The sequence below is a fragment of the Molothrus aeneus genome, chromosome 18, assembly GCF_037042795.1.
Source record: "Molothrus aeneus isolate 106 chromosome 18, BPBGC_Maene_1.0, whole genome shotgun sequence".
Taxonomy (NCBI): domain Eukaryota; kingdom Metazoa; phylum Chordata; class Aves; order Passeriformes; family Icteridae; genus Molothrus; species Molothrus aeneus.
This window is the reverse complement of record NC_089663.1, coordinates 10,587,858-10,615,655: the sequence shown is the minus strand read 5'-3', so window position 1 is coordinate 10,615,655 and position 27,798 is coordinate 10,587,858. Positions and strand designations below refer to the sequence as shown.

General features: G+C 53.3%; 2 protein-coding genes across 2 annotated transcripts; one reads left to right on the top strand and one right to left on the bottom strand.

Moving 5' to 3' along the window:
- Positions 1-1,460: 1,460 nt before the first annotated feature.
- BRAP (BRCA1 associated protein) lies at positions 1,461-15,722 on the bottom strand. The gene is made up of 12 exons (XM_066562263.1): positions 15,594-15,722; positions 15,327-15,473; positions 14,645-14,846; positions 13,745-13,934; positions 12,270-12,383; positions 11,687-11,835; positions 9,842-9,917; positions 9,209-9,347; positions 8,183-8,292; positions 6,535-6,624; positions 4,675-4,778; positions 1,461-3,688 (listed from the first exon to the last, which is right to left on the bottom strand). The coding sequence occupies exons 1-12, from the start codon at positions 15,673-15,675 to the stop codon at positions 3,328-3,330; spliced, it is 1,764 nt and encodes a 587-aa protein (XP_066418360.1). The 5' UTR covers positions 15,676-15,722; the 3' UTR covers positions 1,461-3,327.
- A 68-nt stretch (positions 15,723-15,790) lies between these two features.
- Positions 15,791-27,116, top strand: ACAD10 (acyl-CoA dehydrogenase family member 10). The gene is made up of 15 exons (XM_066562257.1): positions 15,791-15,845; positions 16,557-16,783; positions 17,454-17,602; positions 18,167-18,361; positions 19,550-19,708; positions 20,426-20,585; positions 20,963-21,104; positions 21,356-21,424; positions 22,120-22,301; positions 22,848-22,998; positions 23,487-23,632; positions 24,169-24,342; positions 24,749-25,101; positions 26,458-26,523; positions 26,741-27,116. The coding sequence occupies exons 2-15, from the start codon at positions 16,627-16,629 to the stop codon at positions 26,816-26,818; spliced, it is 2,181 nt and encodes a 726-aa protein (XP_066418354.1). The 5' UTR covers positions 15,791-15,845; positions 16,557-16,626; the 3' UTR covers positions 26,819-27,116.
- The last annotated feature ends 682 nt before the right edge of the window (positions 27,117-27,798 follow it).

Genomic DNA, 27,798 nt, shown 5'->3' with positions numbered 1-27,798 from the left:
GGGCACAAGCCAGAGATGTCACCTCACCCAGGACTTTGGCTCCTCTGCAGAATGGTGACATGAAGGGGATTAATTGGTATTAAGGGACAGGTTCTTCCCAAGGGACAAGAAAGGAATGAAACCCTGGAACCAGAAACAGCAGTGTCAGGTGTGTCACCCCAAACTGCCAACCCAGCTTTGCCATGGCTCAGGTGGAACATTCCTGTCATGGAGCAGGGACAGTCCAGCCCTGGGCCCCAGCTCACCCCCAGCTGCCCAAAACTTCCCTCCCAAGCAGGGGAGCAGAGCCCTCTGTCCCCCTGTACCTTCCCCCTCCGCCCCTGGAGCTGCCTCTCCCTGTGCTCACTGGGAGCAGCTGCTGGAGTGAATCATCTCAGCATCCTCCAGCCTCTGCCAAGCTCTGCTGGCTGGGGCCCTGCTCCAGCTGGGCTTTTCCCTGGCCCTGCAATGGCACAGCCTCTGCTGCAGCCCTGCCACCTCCTCTGCTGGCAGCTGTCCCCCCACAGCAGCGGCTCCAGGGCACCGTCCTGCCCCTGCTCACAGAATCACTTTGCTGTCCCACTCCCTCCCTGCCAGGAGGTGAAGCAGGGACCTTTTCCAGAGGGAACAGCAGCATCCAGGGGAGTTCCAGCACGTGCTGGCCACCAGCAGTGCTTTGGGGAGAGCAGAGCTCTCATTTCTTGCTCCTGCAGGAACATCTCTGTTATTCCATGGAGCCCACGTGGCTGTGTCCTACAGCTCCCTGGGAGTCCACCCAGCAAACCCCTGTGTACAGCTGGGGAGAGGTGTGTTCCTTCCAGGATTTCCAAATTAAAATGTCTATTTCAAGGGTTGTAACCGCAGCAGGAGCTCGGCCAAGCTCAGCTGTGCAGTGCTGGGAGTTTCAGGCTGTGCAGCCTCCTGCTGTGGGGACAGTGAGTCACAGCCAGGGCTGACCTGCTGCTCCACTTGCCGATGGCAAAACTTCACCACGGGCTGAGGTCCCAGTGCCAAAGCTTTTCCGGGCACTTGTGGGTCCTGATGAGGGGTAAGGAAAAGTCACAGACCAGCCTGAAGTGGGACCTTTCCCTTCACCACAAGCCCCAGTTCCCCGTGGGAAATCTCCCAAGGGAAGGAGATTCCCAATGATCTGCAGCAGTGAATAAACACCCAGACAGAAACTGCAGGGTCTCTGCTCACCTGGGATGGTTTAAGAAGCTGGAGGTGACTCAAGGGCTGAGAATTATTTGGTTTAACACAAAGCCTTCTACAATTCATGCTTTTTCTGCACAAGCTGCCCAGAGATAACTGCCCAGCCTTATCTGCTCCTATCAGCTCAGCTGGGCCCAACTTCCCCAGCCCAAAGAAGGCCAAGAGCTCATTTGGACAGCTTTGCCTTTGAGTTAAAAACTATCAGACTTCCAAAACAACCTCCTCCCTCCCCTCAGTGGAACAAACACACAGAAAGAACTGCACGCTGGTTTAATTTTCCATCACATTTTTTGAAAATGAATTCCAAGATACAGTACAGCATCTTTAGTGTTCTACACAAAGCAAGCCTTCAGCAAAAGGTCAGAGGATCTTAATGGTGTAAAAATATATCTTAAATAAAATAGTTTCTCTAGGAGAGCAAGCCGTGCTGTACATCTCGAGGTCCTTAGAGTCATTTACAGAAGGCAGAGACCGGGTAGTACAATCCACACACCGGAAAAATGAGTGTACATTCCTGCTCCAAAGTCAGAAAAGGTCCAAGTTCCAGGTGGTGGGGGCAGATCTCCAAACCCAAGCAGGGGATGCCCAGAGTGCACTACCAGCCCTGTAATTCCAGTGAGGAAGTTCAACTCTCTCTGTCCATGCAGGCAGGAAGTGGATGAGACCCACCCACCTTCCCAGGGTCATTCCAGGGACTGGGACTTGTCCCTTTCAATGGGCCAAAAAAAGAACTTCTAGCAATAAAGGATTGGCTGTTCCATGCCTGTGTTCCAGGCTGGACCTGCTCAGCCAGAGCTGTTTCAGTGTTCCAAACTAAGGTCATGATTGTTCCAACAAGGATCAGGATCATCCTGTGGCCTGGAAAGACAACTGGGGACTCCCCTGCCATTTTTAACAAAAGATCAGCCTTTAAATGCTCTGATTCTGAGCACAACAGCAACCAGGACAGTCGCTTCTCCAGGGGAAAACCTCCCACCCCAGAGCATTGAGTCTTAGATTCTAAGTGAAAACCAACAAAAAACCCAAACCAAAGCAGATTTGTGCACAAAATTCCCTTCCAGGACCTGTGTCCCTTTGGGACAAGTCACACAGCAGCTCTGCCAGCTGAGGTTGTGGATAGTGCCACGTTTTGGTGAGCACAGGAACTGAACCAAGAGCTGCATCTCCTGGGGAGGACCCAGTGGAGGGGCAGCTCCAGGAATGTGGGAAGAGTCTGGAAAAGGCTGTGCTTGTCCCTCTCCTCACCTGGCTCTGAGGAGAACAGCTCTGGAGCTCCCACCAACAGTGCCAGAGCAGTTCAGGCAGGGACACACACACACCCTGCTCCAGGAGCACTGGGAATGTGCTCCCCAACCCACAGATGACTCCACTGAATTTGTAGAAATACCTATAAAATAACCACATTAAACAGCATCCAGAACACAAAACTTCCACCCTTTCTGCTCCACAGGCAGCACAGCAAGCACTGGCCTCTCAAAGGCCACCTTTAAAATGAAGAGAAATCAGAGGAAAGTCCCTTAAAGCCTTTGAATTCCCAGACCAATGGCCTTCAGGACTTGCCTGGTTTCTTACACCACTAAGATGGTTTATTTTCCACACCTCACTCCTTTTTCTTTCCAAACTACAGTTCTACTCCTGCACAGGCAGTTCTGCAGTGTCAGGACTGCACATACAAAAAGAAGATGTATATAACCTAATTTACACCGTTTTATTAAATAACTTCTTAATTGAGAATACTTTTAATCCAGGAGAAGAACTGGAGAAGCCTTACACAGCGGGCTGAGCCTACTCTACAGCATCCCCACAGGGAATGGGATGTTGGATATGGACACACCCCACACCCCCCCACCCCAAAACACTCTCCAGCAAAGTCAAATGCATGACAGGAGGGGCTCTGAAAAGGAGGGAAGGCAAAATGGTCACCAAGATCTGCCTAAAAACAGCTAAATTGTGCAGTGAAATGCTTTTAAATACCACAGACACCTCCACTGACTTGCAGCCAGTTTTATGAGCAGCTCTGGAGACAATTTCTAGCTGAGCTTTAGTGAGCTGGGTGTTGCCAGCCCGAGTCCCGAGGTGAGCCTGGCCTGCTGCTGGCACGGCCAGTTCCAGGGTGGCAGCAGAGAATTCCTGTGCTCATTTCCCTCTCTTGCCACGGCCTCTCCTGGAGGAAGGTTTGCCTGTGCCTGCTGTGGAGGAGCTGGCAGAAGATGCCACTGCAATGTTGATCTGTCCTTCCTGGATCTCCTGGCGGGTCTCAGCTGGGAGGTGGTTGATTTTCTGTTGTGTCTCCAGGTAGAACATGACATCCCTCAGCTGCTCCTGGATCTCAGAGATCTGCAGGTCCTTCTGCTCACAGGTTTCCTTCAGCACCCTCTCCTCCTCCTTCAGTTTGTTCTGCAGCAAGGCCTGGTTTGCTCGCAAGCACTTGTTCAGTTCCTGCTCCTCCTTCAGCTCGTTGGAGAGCTTTGCCACTTTGTTGTTCAGCTGGGAACACCTTGCAGAGAGAAGCAGGAGTCAGGACAGCATCTCAGCCTTTTCACTGGATAACTGACTCCCAGCCCCCAACTCCACCTGGAATTTGGTTTTCCAGCAAAGATGGGCAAGGGGGGGGGGCAATACAAGATTCTGAAATCTCCCCCAGGTCAGGCAATTCCATCTCATGCCAAATGCCAACAGCACAGGCAACAGGCAGAGTGTGCTTGGGAGATGGAACTGACCTTGGACACACACCTGCAGCTTTTGGTGTCAAAAAGGGCACAGGGATTACAAGGGACCCTGAGAGAGCTGAGGGCAGTCAGGGGCCTCTGGCCACACTCCAAGACCCTCAAAATACCACTTCACTGGGAGGGAGATGCTCCCACAAAGGTTACAGCCCTGTGATTCACAGACAGGGCTTCCTGCTCCCAGCAACTCTGCTTTTGCCCTGGCAGTTTGCTGGCACCCTCCTCTGCCTGTTTCCCACTCAGAAGGTGAGCACCATGGAGCTCAGTGCCTGCTCCCTGCTCCAGCCAGGACTGCTGGGCAGGCCCTGGGCTGGGAGGAACAGGGACACAGTCCCACACAAGGATTGCATGGATCCACAATTCCCAGGCTTGACATCTTTCCTGCAGGCATTCCCAAGATCTGTGTTTTCCTCTGTGATGCCCCTGCTGAGCTGCCTTTCATCCCTTTGGATGCACCCACCAAGAACAGGCTGGCATCTCCCTCAGAGCAGGGAGAGGAAGGATCCCTGAATGCTGAACATGCAGAGCGTGGAAAGGGAGCTCATGGCCCCAAAGCTGGGCTCACTCAGACACTTCCCATTTGTGAACACCTACAGAAATCAGAGCTTTTTATAAAGCAAGCCATGTTCTCAGTATTGCAGCTTAAACAGCTCAAAACCCAAGAATAGCAGGAGTTTCGTTTTTTTTTTTTCTTTTTGGATGTCAGTGCACGGTGTTTTAATGGCTGCATGGAACTAAACCTGGCAGTGGTACCCACTTCCTCTCCACTGACTGCTTTTCTTTGAGCAAGTCATTGAGCCGCTGTTCCAGACTGTCACACTTCTCAATGGTCTCTTTAAATTTGGTCTTCATGTTGTTAATCTGTAAAAACAAACACAGGGGCATTTCCAACAGCTCAAAGTCCGCTGCCCTTTCATCAGGACACTTGGTTTTCCAGAGCTGTTTCCAGACTTTGACCAATTCCTCTCCCCAGGTAAGGAAAGCTTGGAGCCAAGGCTTTGTTCTGGTGAGGACCCCCCGTGTTACCCTTGGATCCCAGACTCCCAAGGAGCCACGTTGCCGTGGAAGCTGCTCCCACAGAACAGCAACTCCGGCTGCAGATCCGTGCCAGGCACTGCCAAAAGCTGCAGCAGCTCCTTAACTTCTTCCTGCCTGCATCCAGCACTCCTTTGGCCACTCTCTCGTGGTTCTGGATCCATCAGCAAACTCAGATTTCCACCTCAAGGCCGAGTTTTTGCTCATTTCAAACTAAACCTCAGAGGATGAGTGTGAAGATGAACAGGGGCTGACTCAGCACTGACCCACTGACACCAATATCTCCCAAACACAAACACAAACATCCCCTGGCCATGGCCTTTCCTCTTCCCTCTGCTGCTCCCGGAGAAAGCCAAGCTCTCCTTCTCCAGGTGTCAAACCTCCAGCAGGAGACTTACAGGAAATTTAGAGTCAGGAATTCTTGTTTGCCTTCTGTTGGTGCCTCCAGCACGCTCACAGGCAGTGGGGCAGGAATTTAATGGCAAATGCTTTACTGGAGGAGCAGCCTGGACCAATGTCAGTGTCTGCACACATGGGTGCAGAGCAGGTTTGAAGCCTTCCAGTCCAAATCAGGGAATGTTGGTGCTGCTGATGGTTAATCTGGGGAAGTAGCCTGAGCACTGATAATGGAACACACTGCATGGTGGCAGCGATCCAGACAAGACTTACATGGAGCAAGTGCCATGGATAAAATTATTGCGATCTTTAAACGTGAAACCACGTTTGGAGCAGGGATCAGAGTGGTTTCATTCTGAAGCTACTTTTAGGATTGTGTCTCCTGGCCACTTGCAAGATGATTTTTCATCCATACTTTCCTTTTATAAGGCTCTCCATAGGATTCCTGGAACTGTTCTTTAGGACAAGGTCAATGACCAGCATTTCAACAGTCACAATTTCTATTTTTACTTAATTGCAGACCCTTAAATGGTTAATTAGAAGTCCTGAAGAAAGTTAAGGACTTAATTCTAAATCCTGACTCACTTTAAACCTGGTTGAAAGGATGTATGTAGAGTGAACAAGCAGTAGAATATCCTCCCTGGATTTTTCCTGGTGACATTTTGAAGCAGTCCTGCCTGCAGGATGCTTTATAGGAGGAGACTCTGAACTTTTCCCAAAGGGTGATGAGGAGAGAGAAGGGATCAAAAAGAAAGGGCAAATCAATATGCATTTGGAGCAGAGAGACAGTTCCACCTTCTGCAGCCGAGCAAATTAAAGTCATATTGTCTCTGCTCCACCAACATTCCCTGGAGATCCGTGTCGGAGAGACGGATGGCTCCGGGATCCTGCAGCACCACGCTGCCTTCCTTCCACCACTACTGCATTTCCCCAGCAGCACATTTAAATCAAGCTGCAATCTTTGTGGCAATCTACCTGCTTCTGCACCACTGAGCAGCAAATTGCTCCCTGGGAGCAGCCAGATAAGGGACAGATCCATCTTGGAGCCAATTTTCCCAGCTGGGAGCGGAGCCGGCTGCATGAGGCTGCGGCAGGCGGCGCCCAGGCTCAGCCAGAGATCCAGCAGCTCCTTCTTCTCCCACTGAACAGGGCCAGGACCCTTCCCAGAGCCCAGGGCAGAGCTCACCTCTTCAGCCGTGTCCTTCTCAATCCTGACAATCTTGTTTTCCCAATAGATCCGCTGGGATTCCAGCTGGCTCGTCAGCAAATAGGAATACTACAAACACAGAGACACAGAGCACTCAGGGTGGCCCTGCTGCTTAAGGAGCCCTAAGGGTTTCAATCCACAATCCATTTCATCAGTTTAACACATGAAATCAGGAGGTTCTTGACACACAGAGCCCAGCTGCAGATCCATGGCTTTCACCAGTTTGATTTCCCAATCAAGTAATTTTGGAGTTTTTTGAAATTAAGGAAAGCCTCTACAGCACAACAAAGATCAAGTGAAAATATCAAACCAAGAATTGTTTAAGAAGGCAGATTTTTCATGGGAATAGCAATAAATGTCTACAGGAAAATGAAGCACCACCCATCCCTGTCCTGAGAGTCTGAGATTCCAAAGGCTGAGGGGAAGAGTTCCCATCCACAACCCAAACTCCAGTGCAGTAGGATCAACGCACATATCCAGTTTTCCTATAAGGAGATTCCTGGGAAAGCACCCTCAGCTCTCTGTAACCAATTACTCCCAATTACTACTTCCCAATTACTCTTCTCCAACATGTATGGCCCATTCCAATGTCATTTTGGTATCTGAACAAGGATCTATGCCCTACATCCCATCTTTTCCCTTTTGGTTCTGCAAATGAGTCATGAGAAGGTTGAAAAAGGTGATTACTCCTTTTCATCAACCTAATAAGCATCAAATTAGGCATTCACTAGAGAATTAAACATGCACAGAGCCTTGATCACTCTCAGTAATTTCCGAGTGCCAAAACACTGAAATATTTCAAGAGAGAATGAATTTGGCAATCTCATTAGACAGAGAGATCTTACATGCTTTAAGCAACCACCTCACAGGAAAAAAAAGGTTAAAATCAGCTGGTTTAGCATCTAAGTGTTATTCAGAAAATTCACTGAAAAGCAACCAAATATTTATGTGAGCAACGAGCTGCTCCAGTCTGGTCTCTGTGGGCTGTTCCTCCTCACAAACCCTCGTCTCTAATGCGGCTGAAATCGTGCTGCAGTGGCTGCTCAGTGAAGCAGGCATTTCAAGCTCCTCTCCTTTAGTTAGGAGAAGCTGGGCAACAGGTACAAAAAAATAAATAAATCATTATCTGTTCAAGGGAGGGGAACAGAACAGGGCTGGCACCAGACTCTCAGCTCTCGGTGCTTGCCAAGGTGAGCGCACAGCTGTGGATTCCTGCATCCTCCTTCAGTTTGGGAGCTGAACTACCCAAACTGACAGAGCCACACAGGTCATGGCTCTGAACCCAAGCCATAGATCCACTAGGAAGGGTCTGGGGAGTGACTCAGACCCACTTCTCCCTCCAGTGCCCCCGGTGTGCAGCAGCACAGGCAGCTCTGCTTCAATCACCAGTGACCATAGGACACTGCAGCCAGCTCTGCGCTGCATCGGCTCTGCAGAGCCAGGGAGAGGCTTAAAAAAAAAATTAAAAAAAAAAAAAAAAAAAGGCAGTAAACCCATCCTGCTCCTGCCTGGAGACAATTCCAGGCTGGGAGCAGATCTGCTGCCTCAGCTGATGGGATTGAACCGTGGTCGTGGCGGGGTTGGAAACATTTCCAAAACGCAGAGTCCAACAAGTGAAAATATTTACCTCTAATTGTAAGGCATCAATTTTCTCCTCCTGGCACATATCCCCCTCACACTCATACTGAACCAGCTTGCCATCAGTTTTGCTTGCCACCAGCCGATGGACATAATTGTCTGGGGAGAGAAAATCCAACCATGGGCCCTCAGATCTGAGCAACCCCAATCATGGAGCACAATGAAACCACCCAGACCCTGCCCCTCAGCCAGGCACAAAGCCAACACCACATGCATTTGTTCTTTAGCAGATTCCTCCCAGCCACCTTATGGGCTATTTGGAAAAAATACCTTATGGGGTGTAGCAGACCCCATAGAATTGTCTAAGACCCCGTGGAGGGCTGAGACTTAACAGTAGGAATTGCTGAGTCATGATGAGATAGCAAAATAAGCTCCTGTCTTCTGCCTCTCAGACTCTAGCTTACCTCTGTAACCCCATAGGTCACTTTCCCCTAACCCCTACTACTGGACAAGGTTGGATTCCTCTGTATCCTATAAAAAGGGGCTGGTTTAGCCCATTTGGCAGAAGAAGAGCCATTGCTGGAACCCTTCACAGACCCCTCAATAAACCATCACTGTGGAACCACCAGGAGCTCTCCTTCTCCTCTCTCTCATCTGCTTCTACCCCTAGCCCACAGGTGCCTTAGCAAGCAAGAGCTGAAATCATAAGAGAGCTGATAATCACCAAAGAGCTGAAATCCACTTAGTTTGCTTAAGGTAGCCACAGCTATGAGCAGCTTGGGTATTTGGACACTCTGTCTCCAAGAGGGACTGAGCTATCTGGACAGGACTGCCTTGCTCAGGGGCAAAGCCAGCTCTGGGGCAGGGGGGACTTTAATGGGGTATGATGGAAAAGGAGTAACAAACATTGCAGAGACGCTGGACCTTGTGACAGAGTCACCTTCCCAAGAAGCTGCTGCTAGAGCAGAGATGGCTGCTCCCCAAAATCAGAGATGAACCCAGACACAACCTGCTCCATTGGCAGCACACTGAGCCCCTGGCCAGCCCCTCAGGGTGCCCAGGCCCCCGGGCTCACCTCCGGCGTAGTCCCAGACGCGGTGGTTGGTGAGCTGCATGGCGTACGTGTGCTGCGTCTCCTCAAAGTGCTTGTAGGCGTGGCGGCTCACGTAGCGCCCGCAGCCGATGTGCCCGCAGATCAGACAGATCCACAGGTTCTGCAACACACAGGGAGCAGCTCTGGGGGGCAGCTCTGGGGGGCAGCAGCACCCCCAGACAGCCTGACCCACCCCACACTCCTGACAGCGTTTGCTTTCCCGCTCCCCCCTGCAGCTGGAAGGGAGCCCGGCCCATCAAAGGCAGTTACACCCCTGCAGGGGCTGGATAAATCCCACCCAGATGGGAGAGTGGCCTTGGCTAAGGAATGAGGGGTCTCAGCAAGCTCTGGAGGGCACACACTGGAAGGGCCACCACCATCAGGCTGGTTTAGCTCCCTGCTGTCACACTGATCTAAGAACCACAGAGATTCGTCAGAACAGGAAACCTGTGAGGTGACCTCCCTTCCCAGCACTGATGCAACTCAAAAGGAAAGCTGATACCCCACTGGCTGGTAAAACCAGCCCAAAATCAGCCTGAGAGTAAGCCCCAAAGCAACCCAAGCAGCTGTGCAGTCAGATCTAGGCCAGATCTCACCTTCCACCCACCTACTTACTTCTTGAACTCCACACTCAAAACACTTGTTCTCTTCCACGGGCTCTGGAGTCTGGCAGTACCTGCACACAGGGCACCTGAAGGGCAACAAGAACATCATGAGACACAGGGAGCAACATCTTCACTTTCCAGTCATGGAAAAGAGAGCCAGAGAGCTCCAGGGAAATGCCTTGTGCAGCAGAGGTTCCCTGTTTCACCTATGAGCTCACATTCACCCCACCTGAATTCACTCCACACAAAGTTACTGGTTTTGAGCTGGTGACAGAACAAAGAACAGTTCTCCCAAAGCCATTTCAGCTGGATTTGGTTTTGGTGCAGTCCAAGGGGTTTACACAGAAGCTACACACTGAGGAAGGGCATTGGAGCTACACACTGCTGGGAACAGCCAGGTGACACTCTGCAAACACCCCTCAGTCTTTAAAACAACCCTGAGGAGATGCTTCAATCCCACCCCAACCCCAAGGATTCAATCTCAGCTTTCCCAGGAAGAACACCCCATAACTGTACCCTAAAAGCATCAGTAGCAGGAAGATCCAGATCTTTCACCTCTTTTGGAACTTCCTTGATGCTGCCACAAGGACAGAACAGCCCAGAGCAGAAGGAAGCTGTGTCCAGCCCTGGAGCAGCACAGCTCAGCTCAGGAATGGGATAACTGAGGCTGCCAGGACTGGTTATGTATTTTTCATCAGCTGCTGGGTAAGCCCCAGAAATCTTCCAGGTAAGAGACAACTGGGCTGCAGTCAGTTCCTATTCAAACTCAGGCACCTGCAGCCTCTGTGGTGCCTGAGCAAGGAGAACAGAGGTTTTCCTTTGTTATTTCTTTAGACTGGGAGCATAAGCTCTGTTTAAATTGTACATTCCATATTTAAGGGCTATTTGGGATCGTGCTCCTGCACTGGCTATGCTCCACTGCCCCAAATTTCCACTGGCTGGATTTATGGAGCAAAGCAGCCCTTCAGCCTGCACAGCTCCAAATCTGATTAATCTCACTGAGTTGTTACTCTGCCTTAGGAGTGATAGATCACAGAGAGCTACAATCTCCCTCTCATTCCATCAGAGAATCCAGGAATTGGGACAGCAGGGATGGAGCAGGCACAGGGAGGATCTGCAGCCTCCTGCTGCAGTGTCTGTGCCTGCCTGAGGCGCAGCAAACCAGAGGAATGGCAAACACACCCAGCTGACAGCAGCACTTGGGGATCCAGGCATACCAAAATCCCACTCCACAGGGATTTGGGAAGCTGGGAGCACCAAGAGGAAAGGCTCAGTGGCAGCAAGGACAGCTGCCTTAAGGACAGACACACGCCCAACCTCCAGCCTGCCCAGTGTCATGACACGGCCATCACTCACCTGGAACAACAGGAGCCTCCCCTGCCTGATCTACTGAGCCATCTTGTCATCATCCCTTCTTCCCCTGCCTTCCCCTTCCCTCCACACCTGCTCTTCCTCACCTCCTCCTCCTCCCCTCCCAGCATCCAGGTAGGAGAAGGCTGCAGGGCTCCCCACAAGGAGCTGAGCTCCAGATCCATCTGCAATGCCAAGGCAGGGCCTGGCCTTGCTGCCAAGGCTGAGTGAAGCAGGGCTGTGTGTGGAGCCAGGCCTCTTTAGCCCAGCACTTCTCTGCTGGAGTATTTTGAGATAATCAGCACTCCTCTACAATTCCCCCTGGGAATCACTGTTCAATTACTTTTGGCAGGGAGATTTTTCTCTGGGAGCCCCTTAATGGGAAAACTGAGCATGAGGACTTGCAGTAATTCCTGCCCCCACAGTGACCAGCAGAGCTTTGTCAGCACAGCCCCCAGCACTCCAAGCAGGGCCTCAGAGGTGGAAATAAAGCCCAGGCTCTCACGTGGTGTCCTCCCAGCGCTGCAGGCACTGGCTGTGGAAGCTGTGGTTGCACAGAGTGGTGAGGATCCCGTTCACAGACTCATCCATCCTCTCCAGGCACACGGTGCACTTGGGCAGCTCTGTCAGGTCCATCACAGGCAGGCTGGCCCCCTGCAAGCACCAAGCACACAGAAACTGCTCAGCACCTTCCCAGCACCAGCCATCAACTCCAGCTTCCCATCACTGCTGGCACCAGGGGTCAAAACCGTGACACAGGAACGCTGTGAGGCCACACAGTGCTTGGGATTTATTGCAAAGATAAGAAGTGATCCCCAACATTCAAAGGGCCACAGTGAAGGGGGCTGCACCTGCCACCAGCCCCACTGTGCTCTGTAGATTCCCTAAATTACAACCCAAGGCACGTTTAGGTCACAGCTGAGGCACAAAATCCATGGAGCCACCACACAAACTCTTCCCATTCCACTAGAATGGGAAATGAAGGTGGGGATGATCTATTAAGGCATTTTTGCTGCTTATTCTTAAAAAAATCCTGTTAAAACCTTCTGAAATGCAGGGAAAAAAAAAACAAATCAAACCAAACTTACATCTTCTGACTTGAAGACTTCAGCCCTTTCCACATAGACGAGCTGGCAAACGTCCTCCTCGATGGAGTTGAACTGCCGGCCATTGCAGGCCATGTAGAAACTGTCAGCATCAGCCTGGGCACAGAGCAGGGGAAACTGGTTACAGACAGAAAAACCCACCCAAGGGAGAGGAGGAGAAACCTCCCATGTCCTCCCTTCTTCCCTGGAACCCAGAGGGGCCTTCAGCCAGCTCCAGGCACTGCAGTTTGGTGCTGGGTTTGGTATCAGCTCTGGAAGACACAAGTGAAGCTCAGGGCAGTGACACCACACTGACATTGGAGCAATCAGCAGGAACTGGGGATTCCCCTTCAGCACCTGTTCCAGCCTTTGCTAGCAATTTCAGTGCATTTGCAAAGCAAATTTGGTCTCTGCAAAAATGTAAGAGGCTACTGTGAGGGACAGGAGCAACAGCTTCACTGTGGGGGAGAATCCATTCACCACTCACAGCCCAGGCACCTGCCAGGGCAAAAGAGGCAGAACCCAACCAAACCCTGCCAAATCCATCATCTCTTCTCCCTCAGGGGCTCCCCAAACCCTTTCTCCACAACCACCAATCAGCTGAACACCACTTTCTCACTCTCCTGCTGATTAGGCAGGAGCATAAAGAACCTGGAGATTTGTTTTGCTACCTGCACAGCCATTAGGGGTCAACAGAGCTTCAGGGAATTGCCTGAGAAACAGGAATTTCAGGGTGAACTGAGCAAAAGTTTGGGGATTTGCTGCAAGGCTGTTCAGCACTAAATATTTGCCTAAGTAATTTAATGCAACAAGAGATATAAAACCAATTTCTAAATACTGCAATTAGCACAAAACTCACACAAATCCTCCATCTGCACTAAGGGCTTGGGGAAACCTCTCAGGCAGAATTCACAGCTGGGGGAAACCTCTCCCTGAACCCCAAAATAAATCATGTGCAGCTGGGAGAAGAGAATGTCCAAGTGAAAGGGTCCACAGAAGAATTAGGGGGGGAATTTAGAGGCGCCCAGTCCAAGGGGCCTGAAGGAGCACACTGTGTTATCTGGGTACCAGTTCACCCCCAGGCTCTCACACTGGGGGGCTCTGTCCTTTCCACACTGGCAGTGGAAATCACCCAGCTCCTCAGAAAAGCAGGAAAAGTCTTTCTTAAAACAAAGGGGGCTCCCCTGGCTGGGTATTTTCTGTTCAGCACAGCATAACACTCTGAACAAGCTGAGAGAGAACTCTGTAAATGGGTTCATTTTTGAAAAATATCCTGCCAAAAGAACAGGACAGCCAGAACATGGCATCCACTGCTTCCAGGTGTGGGACTAACCTCAGCAGCCCCAGGGATTCTCTGGGAAGGAGGACAGGGCTGTTTCTCCATAAGTACAAGCCTGGCTCAGGGCTGCCCCGTGCAGCCCCAGATCAGTGACCTGGTGTGACATTCCTGCAGCCAAGGAACGCTGGCAGCACCTTACCTGGGAGCTGAACTTGATGAGCACCATGTACTGGTTTGGAGTGGAGTCTCTGATGATCTTCATGTGCTCAATCACCTCATAGAAGGAGGCCACAAACTTCATGAGGTCGTGGCTGGTCATGGTGGCGGGGACAGTGAGGATGCAGAGCATGGCACTGCGCCTCACATCCTCCTTCAGGGACGTCATCTTGCTGGGGACACAGCAGGGACACAGCTGGACACACAGCCACAGCAGCTCTGCTGTCAGACTTTAACCCCCTTTTGTCATCAGGAGTGAGCACAAACAGGCATCCTTTAGCCAAAGATGAACCTGGGAGCTCCAAGAAGTGTGGAATTGTTTGACACCTGTTTTTCTATAAAAACAGCTGAGGTTGGCAAGCCCCAGATGTTCAGCACTATTCCTAGAACAACTGAGCAATGTTTGTTACTATTGCCAGTGCCCATTTGGTGGCTCCTGCTCTCCTTTCTTTCAGGAAGACCTGAAATTGGAGTTCTCAGACAATTATAGGGGAGTGGTGTGGAATTGGAACCCCTGGAACACAGGATGAGACCTCCATAAATAAACATTTCCCCTGCCTCACACAGCTCCCCAGACCTGTCACCAAGGCCCCAGAGATCACTTTTTAATTGTGGGTTGCCTTGGAAAGCTGCTTTCAAATGTGGTTTTTTTTTGAATCTGTGTTTGTCTTACACTCTCACAAGCCCTCAACACCCCCAGTGTTACACACAGCTGTCACAGGTGCCACCCACAGCCCCAAGCTCCACCATTAGCACCAGTCACTCTCTGCATTCCCAGGAGCCACTCACCCTTCCTGTTTGTCCCCACAAGGAGCCACAGCCCCAGGGTGGCCAACTCACCCTCCCATTCCCACCTGAGCTGCCACGAATAAGGAATTCTTACTTTGTTTTGTACAGGTGCATAATTCCATGAACGATTTCGACCGAGGGGTTCCCGCTGAAGAAGGAAATCTGGTCTGGGAGCTGCTTGGAAGGAGAGTCTGGAGCAGCCTCACACTCCTTGCTTTGATCCTCCTGTTTGGTTTTGTCCTCAGCTGATGCAGCCTCCGAGGATTTTCTTCCCTCCATGGCAGCTTCTGCTTCATCTTTCACAAAGGCAAAAAGTTTCCCCTTTACTGAGGGGAAGGGACCACCAGGATCACCCAGTGCAGCACAGACACCCCAAAAATCCCAGCTTGGAGCTTTGTCCAAACTCTCCTGGAGCTCTGGCAGCCTCGGGGCCGTGCCCAGCACCCTCTGGGGGAGAACCTTTCCTTATCTCCACTCCAAACCCCTGACACAGCTCCAGCGGGTCCTGTCCCTGTCCCAGAGCTCGGGGAGGAAGCTCGGGAGGAAGGTGCGGATTGGGATGAGCTCAGTGGGCAGCGCCCACCGGGAATCACCAGCTCCGCCCCCGCACTCCTGAACTTCTCTGCTCGTTCCCCAAACCGCAGCCCCACTGACCCCGCAAACCCCACAAACCCCGCACCGCCGGGGATCGCCCGCCCTGCCCGGCCAGTGACAGCACCGGGACGCTCCCCCCACCACGGACAGCCCAAACCGCCGCCGGTGCCCGCGGCCGGTACCTGCCCGCGGCTGGATGGTCTCGATGATCACGTCGGTCATTTCCCTGCGGCCCAGGTGCTGGTGCAGGATGGCCGCCCGCTCCCCGGGGCCCTTCCCCTCCAGGCAGGCGGGCACGGCGCCGCTGCTCTCCGCTGCCATGTCCGGAGCTGGGGGGATAAAGCAGGCGTTGGGACCGGCAGCCCCGGGACGGCCCCGCCGGCAGCTGCGCGGTGCGGAGCGGGCCCGGCCGCGCTGCCCCGCCCGTGCCCCCGGCGGGGGGAACCCACCGGCCGCGCTGTAGGCGAAGCCCGCGGGCAGCGGGGAGGTCCCGGCCAGCTCCAGCCGGATCACGACCAGGGACACGCTCATGGGCTCCGCGGGGCCGCCGCCGACCGGGACCGGCGCCGCTTCCGCCTCCCGCACCTTTCCCCTCTGACCCCGTGACGTCACGGCGCGCTGACGTACCCGGCGGCGGCGGCTGCGGCGGCAGCGCGCGGGGGGCTGCGAGGGGCGGCCGCTGCTTCTCGCGAGAGTTCGGGGTACGTTCTCGCGAGAGCGGGAGCCTTGGCCGCTGAGGGCGGGCCGGGAGGTGTGAGGGGATCCCTGAGGGGAGAGACCCCCGGGATCATCGGGCAGGGAGGTGTGAGGGGTCCCTGAGGGGAGAGACCCCCGGGAGGTGTGAGGGATCCCTGAGGGGAGAGACCCCCGGGGTCATGGAATCCAGTCCCTGACCAATCCCCACCTTGTCACCAACACAGAGCACCCAGTGCTTCGTCCAGGCCTTCCTTGGACACCTCCAGGAATGGGGACTCCAAATGTCCCTGGTCAGTTCCAATCCCTGACCACCTTTCCCATGAAGGAATTCCTCCTGCTGTCCAACCTGAACCTCCCCTGGCACACCTCGAGGCCATTTCACCTTGTTTGTGTCCCTTGTTCCCTGGGAGCAGAGCCTGACCCTCACATGGCTGCAATCACTGATTATGATCAGTAATTAGTGTGTGTGTTAGTGATGAGTCCATTGTCCCCAGCACTTGAAGGGATGTGTGTATAAAACGCCATTTGGGGGTCCCTGGTTTGTCTGGGACACTTGAGTGGCTGCCCAGGGTGGAGCTATCATCCCTGGAAGTGTTCAGAGCCCTTGGCCCTAGTGTTTGGTGGATCTGGGGAGGTTGGATTTGATGGTCTTGGAGGTCTTCTCCAACATAACAATTCCATGATTCTGTGTGCATAAACAAACACTTCCCCTGCAGCTCTGCAGTTGTGCTCCAGCCTGTCCCTGGTTGAGGTGTGAGTTTCCCTGGCCCCTCCGTGGTTCCCAGCATGTCCCTGAGCAGCGCTGCCCGTGCCCAGACCCTTCTGTGTGCCGGGATCCGGCGGTTCCTGCTGATCCAGCAGCAATCCAGAGGGGTCTCGTACAAAGCCGTGGTCTTTGAGGAGAGCGGGGTGCTGCTCCCAGCCCCTCACAGGACAGCCACAGGTGTGTATTCCCATTGCTGACCCCACGCAATCACTGAGTATCCTGAGCTGGGAGGGACCCACAGGGATCATCATCCATTCCTGGCCCTGCACAGACACCCCAACAATCCCTGAGAGTGGTGTCCAAATTCTCCTGGAGCTCTGGCAGCCTCGGGGCTGTGCCCATTCCCTGGGGAGCCTGGGCAGTGCCCAGCTTAGAAATATCAGGGAAAGAACCTTCCTGAGCCCTGGCACAGCTCCAGTCGTTCTCTTGACCTGGTCCCTGGTCACCAGAACTCCTGTGGTTCCTGTGCTTGGAGGGAAGATAAATTTCAGGAGCCTCTTTCAGCTGGCTCTGGTGAGACACCCAAGAACTTGTGATGGTGGGACCTGTTGTGCCATCAAAAGTCACAGAAGTAACAGTGACCACCCTGCACACCCCTGGTAACAAAACTGTCCTGTGGTGCCACCACCTGATGCCACCCAAGGCAGGTGCAGCTTTAGGAATTCTCCACACTGAAAACAGGGCTGGGGTGCTGCAGTTCCTGGAATGCCCAAACCCTTTGCTCTGTGCTGTGTCATTCACCCCAGTGCAGCACATCATTCTCACCGTGTGGACCCCAGAGGGACTCCCAGCTGATTTCCCACTCTGCTGATGCTCTTTCCTGGCTTCTCTGCTGTTCTCCATGCAGAGTGGGAGGCCCGGAGCTGCATTCCAGCCGGCACCATCCAGCAAGCTGCACTGTCTGGAGGGGAGAACAGCCTCTCTCTGCAGTATTCCAGGGGAGAGCTGACAGCTGTGGAGTTCCTGCAGGAATTGGGACAGCAGTGCTTTGAGATTGTAAGCCTCAAACCTGTAAACTCCCCCCCTGCTCTCCCTGTGCTTCCTGACTGCATGGAAACAGGTCCAGTGAGGAAAGAGGAGCTTTAAAAAGAAATTCTGTGGTTGAAGGGTCTGGATTTTCCATCTAGGAAGCACTGCTGTCAGAGCAGGGCAGATTTCCACCATTATCCCGGTGCCTGGGCAGGCAGGCAGATGAATTTGCCTTAATTTCCTACTGGAATAAAATCCTTTTTAAACATCTCAGTCTAAAATGCAGATTCCTTTCCTGCCTGCTGAGCTCTCAGTGTCTGTCTCTAACCTGCCTTGATCCCATGGCAGGCACAGTCCCAGTGATTTCTCTCTCCCAAAATCAGCCCTTTATCTCTGCTGCAGGATTAGGAATGTGAGAACATTTGTTTATTTGGGCAAAGCAATTTAGCTGAGAGATTCCCTGCCTGCCTTCTGCTGCCAGAGGCAGCAGGACAGCAAGATCAGATAATCAGATAACCTACCTACCCAAGCACTCTTATTTTCACCCCGTTTCTGGCCCATCATCACTCCTGGGGTTTCTCTGTTTCTCAGGCAAATGTCCGTGTTCCAGTGCACTCCTTTCTCTGGGATTTAATCCAAAAGGAGGTGAGAAAACAGCTCCCCGTAATGGCAGAAGCAGCTCAGTGTATCCGGGCAGAAGGGCTTCAGACAGCTCTGCTGGGCCACAGCTTGTGCCTGGGGCATGGAGAGAGGCTCCTGGCCCTGGACCAGCAGCACTTTGATGTGGTGAGTCTGGATGGATCCCAAACGGGGCTCTGCTCCTCCACCTGTGAAAGCAGCGACTGAAATTCTTTAAGTGCAGGTAGCAGATGAGCAGCAGCACAGTTTGGTTGACATCAGCCTGGGAGAACATTTCCTCACACAATTCCTTGTAGGCACTTGGAGAGGGGCTGAGTGACATTTGCAAATCCACTGCAAAGTGCCCACACAACCACGAGTCTCTGTGTAACAGGCACAGCAGCGATGGAGACACAGGACTTGGAAGCTGGAACACAGACTAGAAATAAATGTTATTATTCAGTGCCCTGCCTGCTTTAAAAAACAAACAAACAAAAATAAGCTTTAAAAGAGTAAGGACTCTTCAAAGAGTTCATGCACCCCTTGTGCTAAAAAACCCACTACCCCAACATGCTGAGCTGTGTGAGATGAGGAGCAGATGCTCCTCTCCCAGCAGAGTCTCCTTTCCCAGCACACTTCACCTTTGCAGAGATGACACAGATTGGCAGATTGGGTGACACATGAACCTCAGGGCTCCAATACCCACGGCCTCTCCAGCGTGTGCTGCTCCTGGAACAGGAGCAGCAGCCCTGCACAGCAATTAGTGGGGGAAAAATAATTGAATGTTGGTTTCCATTAGTGTTGGCTTTATATCCATGCAATGGATTCACTGCTGCTCCTGGAGTGTTACAGAGCAGGGGAATGGCTGCTTGGATTGTTTGTGGCTGGGAGGGCAGTGGGAGTGTTCAGACACTGAGTCAACGCTTTTTTGATCCAGACTTTAGGTGGATGGTTATGGTCAACACAGCTGCTGTGGAGGTGGCTTTGGGGTAGCTGGTGGCTGCAGTGGTCAGGACACTGCTTTTCCAGAACCTTTGGAAGGTGCTGCCATCCAAGGCTTCCTTGGACAGCACTGAACAACTGGTCTGGTTTGGTTTCCCACTTTGGGACATCTCATTGGATATCTTCCATCCAAGGACTGGCTGATCCTGTTTGGCTGATTTGAGCTGAGGAGCCATGGCCACAGCAGTTGGCACCCACACAGTCCCTGGAACCACGGCCTACCCAGCTCCACATCCTTTATTTCTCATGTTAATTAGACCAGACTCTTTCCCACCCTCCCATCTCCATTCCAGCACTGCCCAGGTGTCTGTGGTCACAGCAGGCTCATGCATATTCCATCTCTTGTTGCTGTAGGTGGTTGAATCACCTCAGGAAGGGGTGCCCAGGCCAAATCCTGGGATCTACAAGCTGTGCTTGGAGCGCCTGGGTGTGCAGCCCCAGGAATCCATCCTGCTGGACAGCAGCAGCCAGAACCTGGAGGCAGCAGCCCAGCTTGGCATGAAAACAGTGAAGGTACAAAGTGACACAGCCAGGGTGGGATTTGGGGGTGGATTTTGGGTCCAGAAGCTGCTTGGTTTCACCAGCTCAGGATTTCCAATTGGCAGTGGCTGACTCTTGCCAAACCTTTTGTTCCAGCCTTGCTTGTCCCTGCAGGATGTTGTGGGGTTAAAGCAGGGATCACTGGCCAAGTCTGCTCTGGGCTGTTTCATTCATGGCTCCAAACCCTGTGTAACCTCAGGGAAGTCTCTCCTCATTCCTGTTCCTCCATTCCCTATAGGAGAAACAGCCCCATCCCTATGGTTGGGACAACCACAGCAGAAAATGAGCTCCAGTTAATGAATTCCCAGAAACTCTGAGGCCTCATGGATGAGTCAGCTGGGGACTGCCAGGTTACCCCCAGGCTTTGGGGTCACTGAGCACAGGGGTTTTAATTTGGGGACCACTGGGGAAGGACAAGTGGGACTGGTGGGAAGAGTGACCTCCACTCCCCTGGACTGCACTCAGGGAATTCCAGCTCTGATCCCAGCCCAAGCTCACAGTGCCACCATCACAGCTCTCTCCAGGGCAGAGTAAAGGTGGGAAGCTCTGTGTTGGCAGGGAATGAGCCATGAATTCCTCACATGATGGACTCACAGATAAATGCATCCCAACCAGGCAGGGCTCTCTCTTTCCCAGGAAATTTTGTCTTCTAACTGTCACCCAGTGCTACTCTCTCCCTCCTGGTTTCAGGTTGATGATCCAGCAGCAGCGCTCAAAGAGCTGGAAACCCATCTGGGATTTCCTTTGCAAGGGTTTGTTCCCTATACTCGTTCAGTGAGACCAGGCATGGAAATCCCAAAGGATCATCTGCAAAAGTACCTTGAGGATGTTCTTGGTGCCCACCCAAAAGGTATTGCAGTGGGTTTGGCCCTTCCATCAGAAAATCTGGATATTCTGGAGCTTTTGGCTTTTTCCTATAACATAGGGACTGAAGAATAATATTAAGGAAAGGCTCATAATCTCCAAGCAAACAGCACAGCCATTCCAGTTTCAGTGATCCATCACTTTCCTAGAATTAAGAAACAACATTTTAGGACTTGCTCATTTTGGGAGAGGTTGAGCACAAGTTGCCAAAGAGATGCCAGGAATATTCCTGTCCTGTGAGGCAGCTGTGAGCTGCTGCTGTGTTCCCCAGGGGTGTGGGACACAGAGGGAGCTCTCAGCCCCAGGTGCAGGAAGGGGATGGAAAGCCTGGAGAGGGGCTGACCCTCTGCTCCCACCTCCCAGCCCCACTGGAGTTACGGCAGTTTGACCACGGAGAGTCCACCCGGAGCTATTTGGTGAAGTTTGGAGGTCATTTGCTGGTGCTGAAGAAGGAGGAGGAGCCTCCCTCAGGCCCCTCAGGCCCTTCTGTCCCAAGGGAATACAGGTGAGGGGGGTCCTGCTGCAGTTTGCTGGGCCAGAGGAGCAGGACACGTGGGGAGGATCTCCCCTGGTTTTCCAGAGTGTGGGATAGGACTGGGGGCTCCAGGCCATGGGAAGATGTGGGTGTGCTCCTTTCACCTCCCCCCAGCCACATGATTTTAGCATATTTAGAGCTGAGCACAGGGATATGGTGTGTCTGCTTCCAACACAGCAGTTCCAGGACTGATTCCTTGCACCTCTGTCCCTCCCTGGCAGGGTCCTGAAGGCTCTGGCTGAGGCTGGTGTTCCTGTGCCCCCTTTGCTTGCTCTCTGCGAGGACAGAAGGTAATCCTGTCCCTCATCTTCCACTCTGTGCTTGGCTACTGCAGCCAGATTCCCCCAAAGGTGAAGAGAGAAGGAACAGAGCTCACAAAGTGCTCTGATCTAATGAACATATGTGCAGTGTGGGGCTGGAGGAGACCCTAGAAGTTCAAAGGACAGAATCACTTTGATTTGATTTGGTTTAGGTATGTCCCATTTTAGCAATTAATCCAAAAGCTCTCTTTGAAAAGCACTTATAAAGCAATATTGTAGGGCTTCCTGCTGACTCAGAGTGCTCAGGTTTGCAATAAAGAAAGGATTTTTCCAACTGCCAGACCTCAGGCAGCAGTGACAGCAGCAAATCTGTGACAGGACAGCCCTCAGGCCTGCAGCCTGCTCAGATCTCTGCTGGCTGCAGGACTCAGTGTCTGCACTGCAGCTCACTGTGTGCCCACTGCTGCTGCTGTTCGTGAGCAGCCTGGCAGCCCAGCTCACAGGCACTGCAGGGAGCAGGGCAGCAGCTGCTGCTGGAGCTCTGGGGCTGGAGGGGCCAGGGCTGAGTGTGACACAGCCAGGGGCACAGGCAGCCTGAGTGGGCTCCAGAGAGCGCCCAGGTGCTGCAGGGTGAGGCCTGGGGGCACGTTCAAGGTGCAAGGTGAGATCTGGGGGGTAGTGGCAGGATTGACCTCAGCCCCACACATCCCAGTTTGCTTCCCCAGCATCCTTGGCTCTCCCTTCTTGCTGCTGGAGCACTGTGCTGGCCGCATCCACCACGCCGCGTCCCTGCCCGCGGTGCCGCCGCGCCGCCGCGGGGCCTGGTACGGGGCCATGGCAAACATCCTGGCCAGGATCCACAGCCTGGACCTGGGAGCAGCCAAGCTGCAGGACCTCGGGGAGCACGGTGAGAGCAGCCTCTGCATCCTTTCTTCTCTGGGTGTCAGCATTTCAAGGGATGGGCAGGATGGACCAAACTGGGGGTAGGTGGGAAAGTGAAAATGAGCAGTGCAGAGTCTGAATCCCCAGGTGTGGTGGGAGGGTGTGAAGAGCTCTTCCAATCCAGGTTTCCTGTGAGTTCCCAAAGTTCTATTACCTCCCAGAGCTTTCTGCCATGTTTGTTGCCATCTCTGCCCACTGTGGGTACAGGAGTAACTTTGCTGCCATCTCTGACCAAACCTCCCCAAGCATCCCCTCCAGTTCCCTTTGCAGAGACAGCTCAGCTTCCTGGAGCTAGTGGAGAAGTTACATTTTTGTCCAGGATTGGATTCTTTCCACCTCAATATTAAATCCAGTGCCCAGTTAAGTATGAGACCCCTGGAAATTGCAATTAAAATCTTGGAGCTTAAATCAGGGTTCTGGACTGAGATGTTCTTGGCTGTTTGACTTTTTCTGTGTCCCTTTTGAAGCCTCTTTGTGCCTTTCCCTGGGAGCCTGTGTTCCTCTGTTCCAGGAAATTACATCCAGCAGCAGGTTGAGACCTGGACAAAGCAATATAGAGCTGTGGAAACTCACATGATCCCAGCAATGGAGAGGCTCATCCAGTGGCTGCCTCTGCATTTTCCTGAATCCCAGAAGACAACATTGGTGCACGGTGATTTCAGGTACTGCCCTGAAGCACATCCCAGCAGGAAACAAGGACTGAGTGTAAAATGACCCCCAAACTCCAAAAGCTGCTGATTGGGCTGGGCAGTGGCTTCAGAGCAGCCCAAAAGCTGGGGTTTGGGTCAGGGTCAGCATCTCCAGGGAATGAGATTGAGTTTCTTCATCCAGCAGCTGCAAATGCTGGTCTGACACTGGAGGATCATCAGCTCTTCCTGCAGTACTCAGGAATCAGCCCTGATCTGAGGCTCTGACTAACTTGGTTTCATTCTCCAAAGCCCAATTTAGTCCATTATTAACCAGGGAGTTCAATATTGAGTAACCTCCATCCTCTGATTGCAGAAATTAATGTTTCACTTTGTGCTGCCATCCAAAGGACTCTGCAATTTTTGAAGAGAGTGAAGAGCACTGAAAGCACCTACTGCTGCTGAGCACTGGGATTTTTCCCTCCTCTGGAGACTTTCCTGATCTCTTTTTCCCTCTGATACAGGATGGACCACCTGGTCTTTCATCCAGACAGGCCAGAAGTCCTTGCTGTGCTGGGCTGGAAGTTTGCCACTCTAGGAGATCCCCTGTGTGATCTGGCGAATAACTGTGTGAGCTTCTTCCTGCCAGCCCCCTTTGGTGCTCGCAGAGGTACAGAGGGGCACAGTCACCTTTGGCACACGCAGAGGAACCAGAGCTCAGAGCAGATCAGCTCCTGCCCAAGCAGCTCAGCTGGCAGTGGGGCTCAGTGCAGCTGGAAAGGGCTCTGGGTTTGCATTGCTTTCCCTCTCACTCCAGCTGGGAAGCTGGGCAACTCTTTTGGGTGGGAAAGTTGTGAAGCAGATCAGGACTGGTTTGTGCACTAAGTTATACACTAGTTAAAAAGAAAAATACAGGGTTAAAAAGAAAAATACAGGGTTAAACGGAGAGGTTCCATCATTTAGGAGAGATCTCTGTCAGTCACAGTTTCACCCTAACCAGGAGAACTGCCCCATGTGCATTTTGGGGCAGGGGCTGGTGCCAAAGCCCAGAGTTCCATTTGGAGCCAGCCCTGCAGCTGTGCAGGTCCTGCAGGGTGCAGGTGTCTCCATGGAGGGGCCTGGCTGGGCCACAAGGCTCTCAGCATCCCCTGGGAGCTCTGAGCTGCTCTGGCAGCTGATTCCCTGGTACCTCTTCCCATCTTCCAGGCTTGAGGAAGGGTGACTTGGGGCACCTGGGCATTCCCACGGCAGAGGAGTATTCCCAGATGTACTGTGGCCACATGGGAGTGGAGCACCCAGAGAACTGGAATTTCTACCTGGCCTTTGCCTTTTTCCGCCGGGCTGTGATGCTGCAGGGATGTCACCGTGGCTCCCTGGCAGGTGAGGAGGGCACAGCCAGGGCCACAGGGCTGCCTCCCTGCTCCAGCACAGGCCTGTTCCTGCCTGCTGTCTGTGCTGTGGGGTCTTTCCTTTCCTGGGAGAACTGAGCAGAGCCCAAAGCTGGGAGCCCAGAGCTGTGTCCTACAGATGGAGCTCTCAGACCTTCCAGCTCAGCACCAGCCTTTCCAAGGGACTCACAGGGAGGTGGTGAGAGCTCTCGGTGCTGTTTGTCTGCACACATCAGGTGTGGCCTGGGAGCCTTTACCAGAATTTAATCTGATGTTATTTTCCACATCCCTTAGAGAGGAGTTTCCCCAAGTCCCAGAGGAGGGCAGGTGATGCTGTTTGGGATGTGACTACCTAACACAGGCTTTTCCAAACAAGTGTCCTGTTCTCTTGTCCCCAGGGAAACTAGCTCCAGGTGACAGCAGCCCCAAGGACACAGAGTTTGTGGCTGAGCTGGCTTGGGATTTTGCCACTAAAGAAGGATTCCGTGTGTTTGAGAACCTCCCCCCCACAAAGCTGCTCCTGCGACATTCCAGCACCTGGGCCGGGCAAGGGCCTCACCTGGGCAGGAGTTTCAGCACCTGGGCACGGCCTGGGGCAGCCCCTGTGCCCAGAGCCCCCCTGGTCACTCCCCCCAGCAGCCTGGTGGGGATGGCCCAGGGGCTTTGCTGCAGGATGGAAAATATGGGCATCCAGAGGGGCTTTCCGAGTTCCCATTCCAGAGGGACTCCACATCCTCTGCCAGAGCTGCAGGTGAGACATCTGTGCTGAAGCTGCTTTGCTGCACCTGCCCCGGGGTGGGGATTGTGGCCTCCAAGCGTCCTGGCTCTCCTGATCACCTCAGACATTTGGCACTCCTGGAGCCCAGTGGTTTGGAGGGAAAGGGCTGGGTTCATTTGGCTGCAACAGAGTTCATACCCTGGGAAACAGTGATTTTGGGAGCTGGCACTCCCTTCCAAGAGGAGCAGATTAACACCAGCCCAGCTGTGGTTGCTTACCCAGGTCCTGCCATCCCTGCTGATGGTGTGCCCAGAGCTTGGCTGGGCTGGGCTTTTCAACACTTGCCAGTCCAGGAAGAAATGGTTGTTCCTGCTCCTGTCTCTCTCTGGGAAAGGCTGAGTTAATTCCCTTGTCTCCCTCTGGTGCTTCCTTGGGAGGTCCCTTGCACCTCCCCAGCTTCCATTCACAGTGTGAGTGGAAGCAAACAGCCCCACCCTTGGGCTGCTACCAAGATTATATTCCTAATTATTCTGGTGACATTATCAAATTCTAGTGGGTTACTTAACCTCCTTTCAGCTGCCAAATAAATACCCAGGTGCCCTTCCAAAGTGTTTCCTTGTGCTCTGGCAGAAACCAGCAGACACCAGCGTGTCAGGGCACTTGGCAGCTGATCCACTGAGAAGGTGGAAAGGGCAGGGAAGCAGCAGCTGTGGGGAATTTGGAGGTGCTGAGATAAGCAGATCTCCTTGCCCTTCCTCGAAACACTCATCTTTGCCAAGTCTCCAAACATCAGGATTGCCACACTCTTTCTGCTCCAAGCCTTGGGCTTGTGGAGATGCTGCTCCTGGTGTGTGGCACCACAGAGCCCCCTCATCCCTGTCACCTCCACGTCCATCCCACTGCCCTTTCCCTTGGCATCATCCCTGCACTGTCAGCCTTTGCTGTGGAAGTGTGTTGTGAAAGCCAGGGGAGGAGTTTTGCTGCCTGCAACAGCAAGATAATGCAGAGAACTGTTACACAGCCAAATATTCCCAGCCTGGAACTGCCACAGTGCTCCAGAGCTGGGCACGGCCAAGGGCAAGGGCAAGGCTGCCCCTGCCAGCTGGCACTGCCAGGGGAGGTTCATCCCTGGGAGTTGGCAGCTGAGGCATTCCTGGCTGAGCAGGGCAGGATCTCAGCTGATCCTGCCTCATCCCACACCAGGAGCCAGCAGACTCCACACACTGATCCCACAAGTTGCCAAGGGGACAACAGTGTCCCCAGCTCCCAGGAGATCCTCTCCAGAGGAGCAGAGGGAAGCTCAGTTCCTCCTTCAGAGCCATGGCTGCCCATCACAGGGGCAGCACCAGGGGCACCAGAGCTCTCATGGGTCTCATCCTCCTCCCCCAGGCACAGAGTCCCAGGACCAAGGCAGTGGCACTGATGGCTGCACAGGCCATGGATCAGGGCACCAAGGTGAGCAGATTCCTCAGGCTTGAGCCTTTCCTGACCCAAAAAGAGCGACCCTGGGGTCAGTGAGCATGAGGGGTGATTTGTCCTGTGTGCTGTGGGGTCCCCAGTGAGGCTGTTTCCCCAGCACTGGGTCCCCAGGGGTTTGGAAGGCTCTGGGACGCTGCTGCCTGGTCCTGCAGCCCTGTGTGCCCACATGGGCTCTGCTCTCACTCTCCCACAGGTGCCTGGAGCAAAACATCTCCACAGTGCAGATCCCAGCCCAGCAGTTCCCTTGGAGCTGAGCTCCACATCTGGCTGAGGGTCCCCAGGGGGTCACAGGGCAGGACTCCCAAACCAGAGCTGAGCCAGGAGCTGCAGCCCTGGGAAACCTCGGATGGGGACCCAAACCAGCCACTCTGGCATGGGAGAGGCCGTGCTGAGGGCAGCCTGTGAGCTCAATTCCAGTGGTGGTTGGTGTTATCTGTGCTCAGTGCTTTTATTGCTTGGCTCAACACCGGGCCAAGTCACCCTTGGATCGTGGGGCTGCAAGAGTCAGAAGTGCAGCAGGGAGAGTTGGCTGGGAGTGACCTGGCTGGGGGTGCACAACTTGGTTTTGGGAATAAAGACCATGGACCAGCATGTCTCTTGTCCTTCAGCACATCTCTCCTTCTTCAGCACAATCTCCAGCAACTTGCAGATGCTGGAAGAATCCTCAGTGGTGGAAGGAACTGAATCCAGTCCTTGAAGCCTCTGGATTCAGGGGAGACTCCAGAGCTGAGGCAGTGCCTGCCCTGTGGAGCTGGGAGAAACTGGGAGGATCCATGGTCCCATGAGTGTGGTGGGGTCTCTTTGGGGACCATGGAGGTGCAGACTGGATCAGTGGGAGCTTTCAGTGCTTTACAGAGCCAGGGGAGAACTGTGAGAACAATTTTATGAGCATGAGCAATTTATATGTTGTATTAATTAATTATTAAAGTAACGGGTAAGGTTCTTTGGGTTCTCCTGCCCTTCCAGCGTGGGTGCAGCCTCACAGCCCATCTGCCCAGGGTGGGCACCACCTGCCAGCCCTCAGGAGCACAAGGGGCGCTGCAGGGAGCCCTGGGGGCCGTGCTGGCTCAGCACAAGGACCATGAGGCTGTAGGGAAGCCGGTAACCCGAGCCTTGGATTCTCCCAAGCTCCGGGGTGAAATTCCACCTCAACCTCGGGCATTTGGCTCTGCCGTGGAAGGGGGAGGGAGCTGAGCCTGTGTGTGCCCAGCCCCGATATTTGGGATGGTTTCCCAGCAGGCACCTGACTCC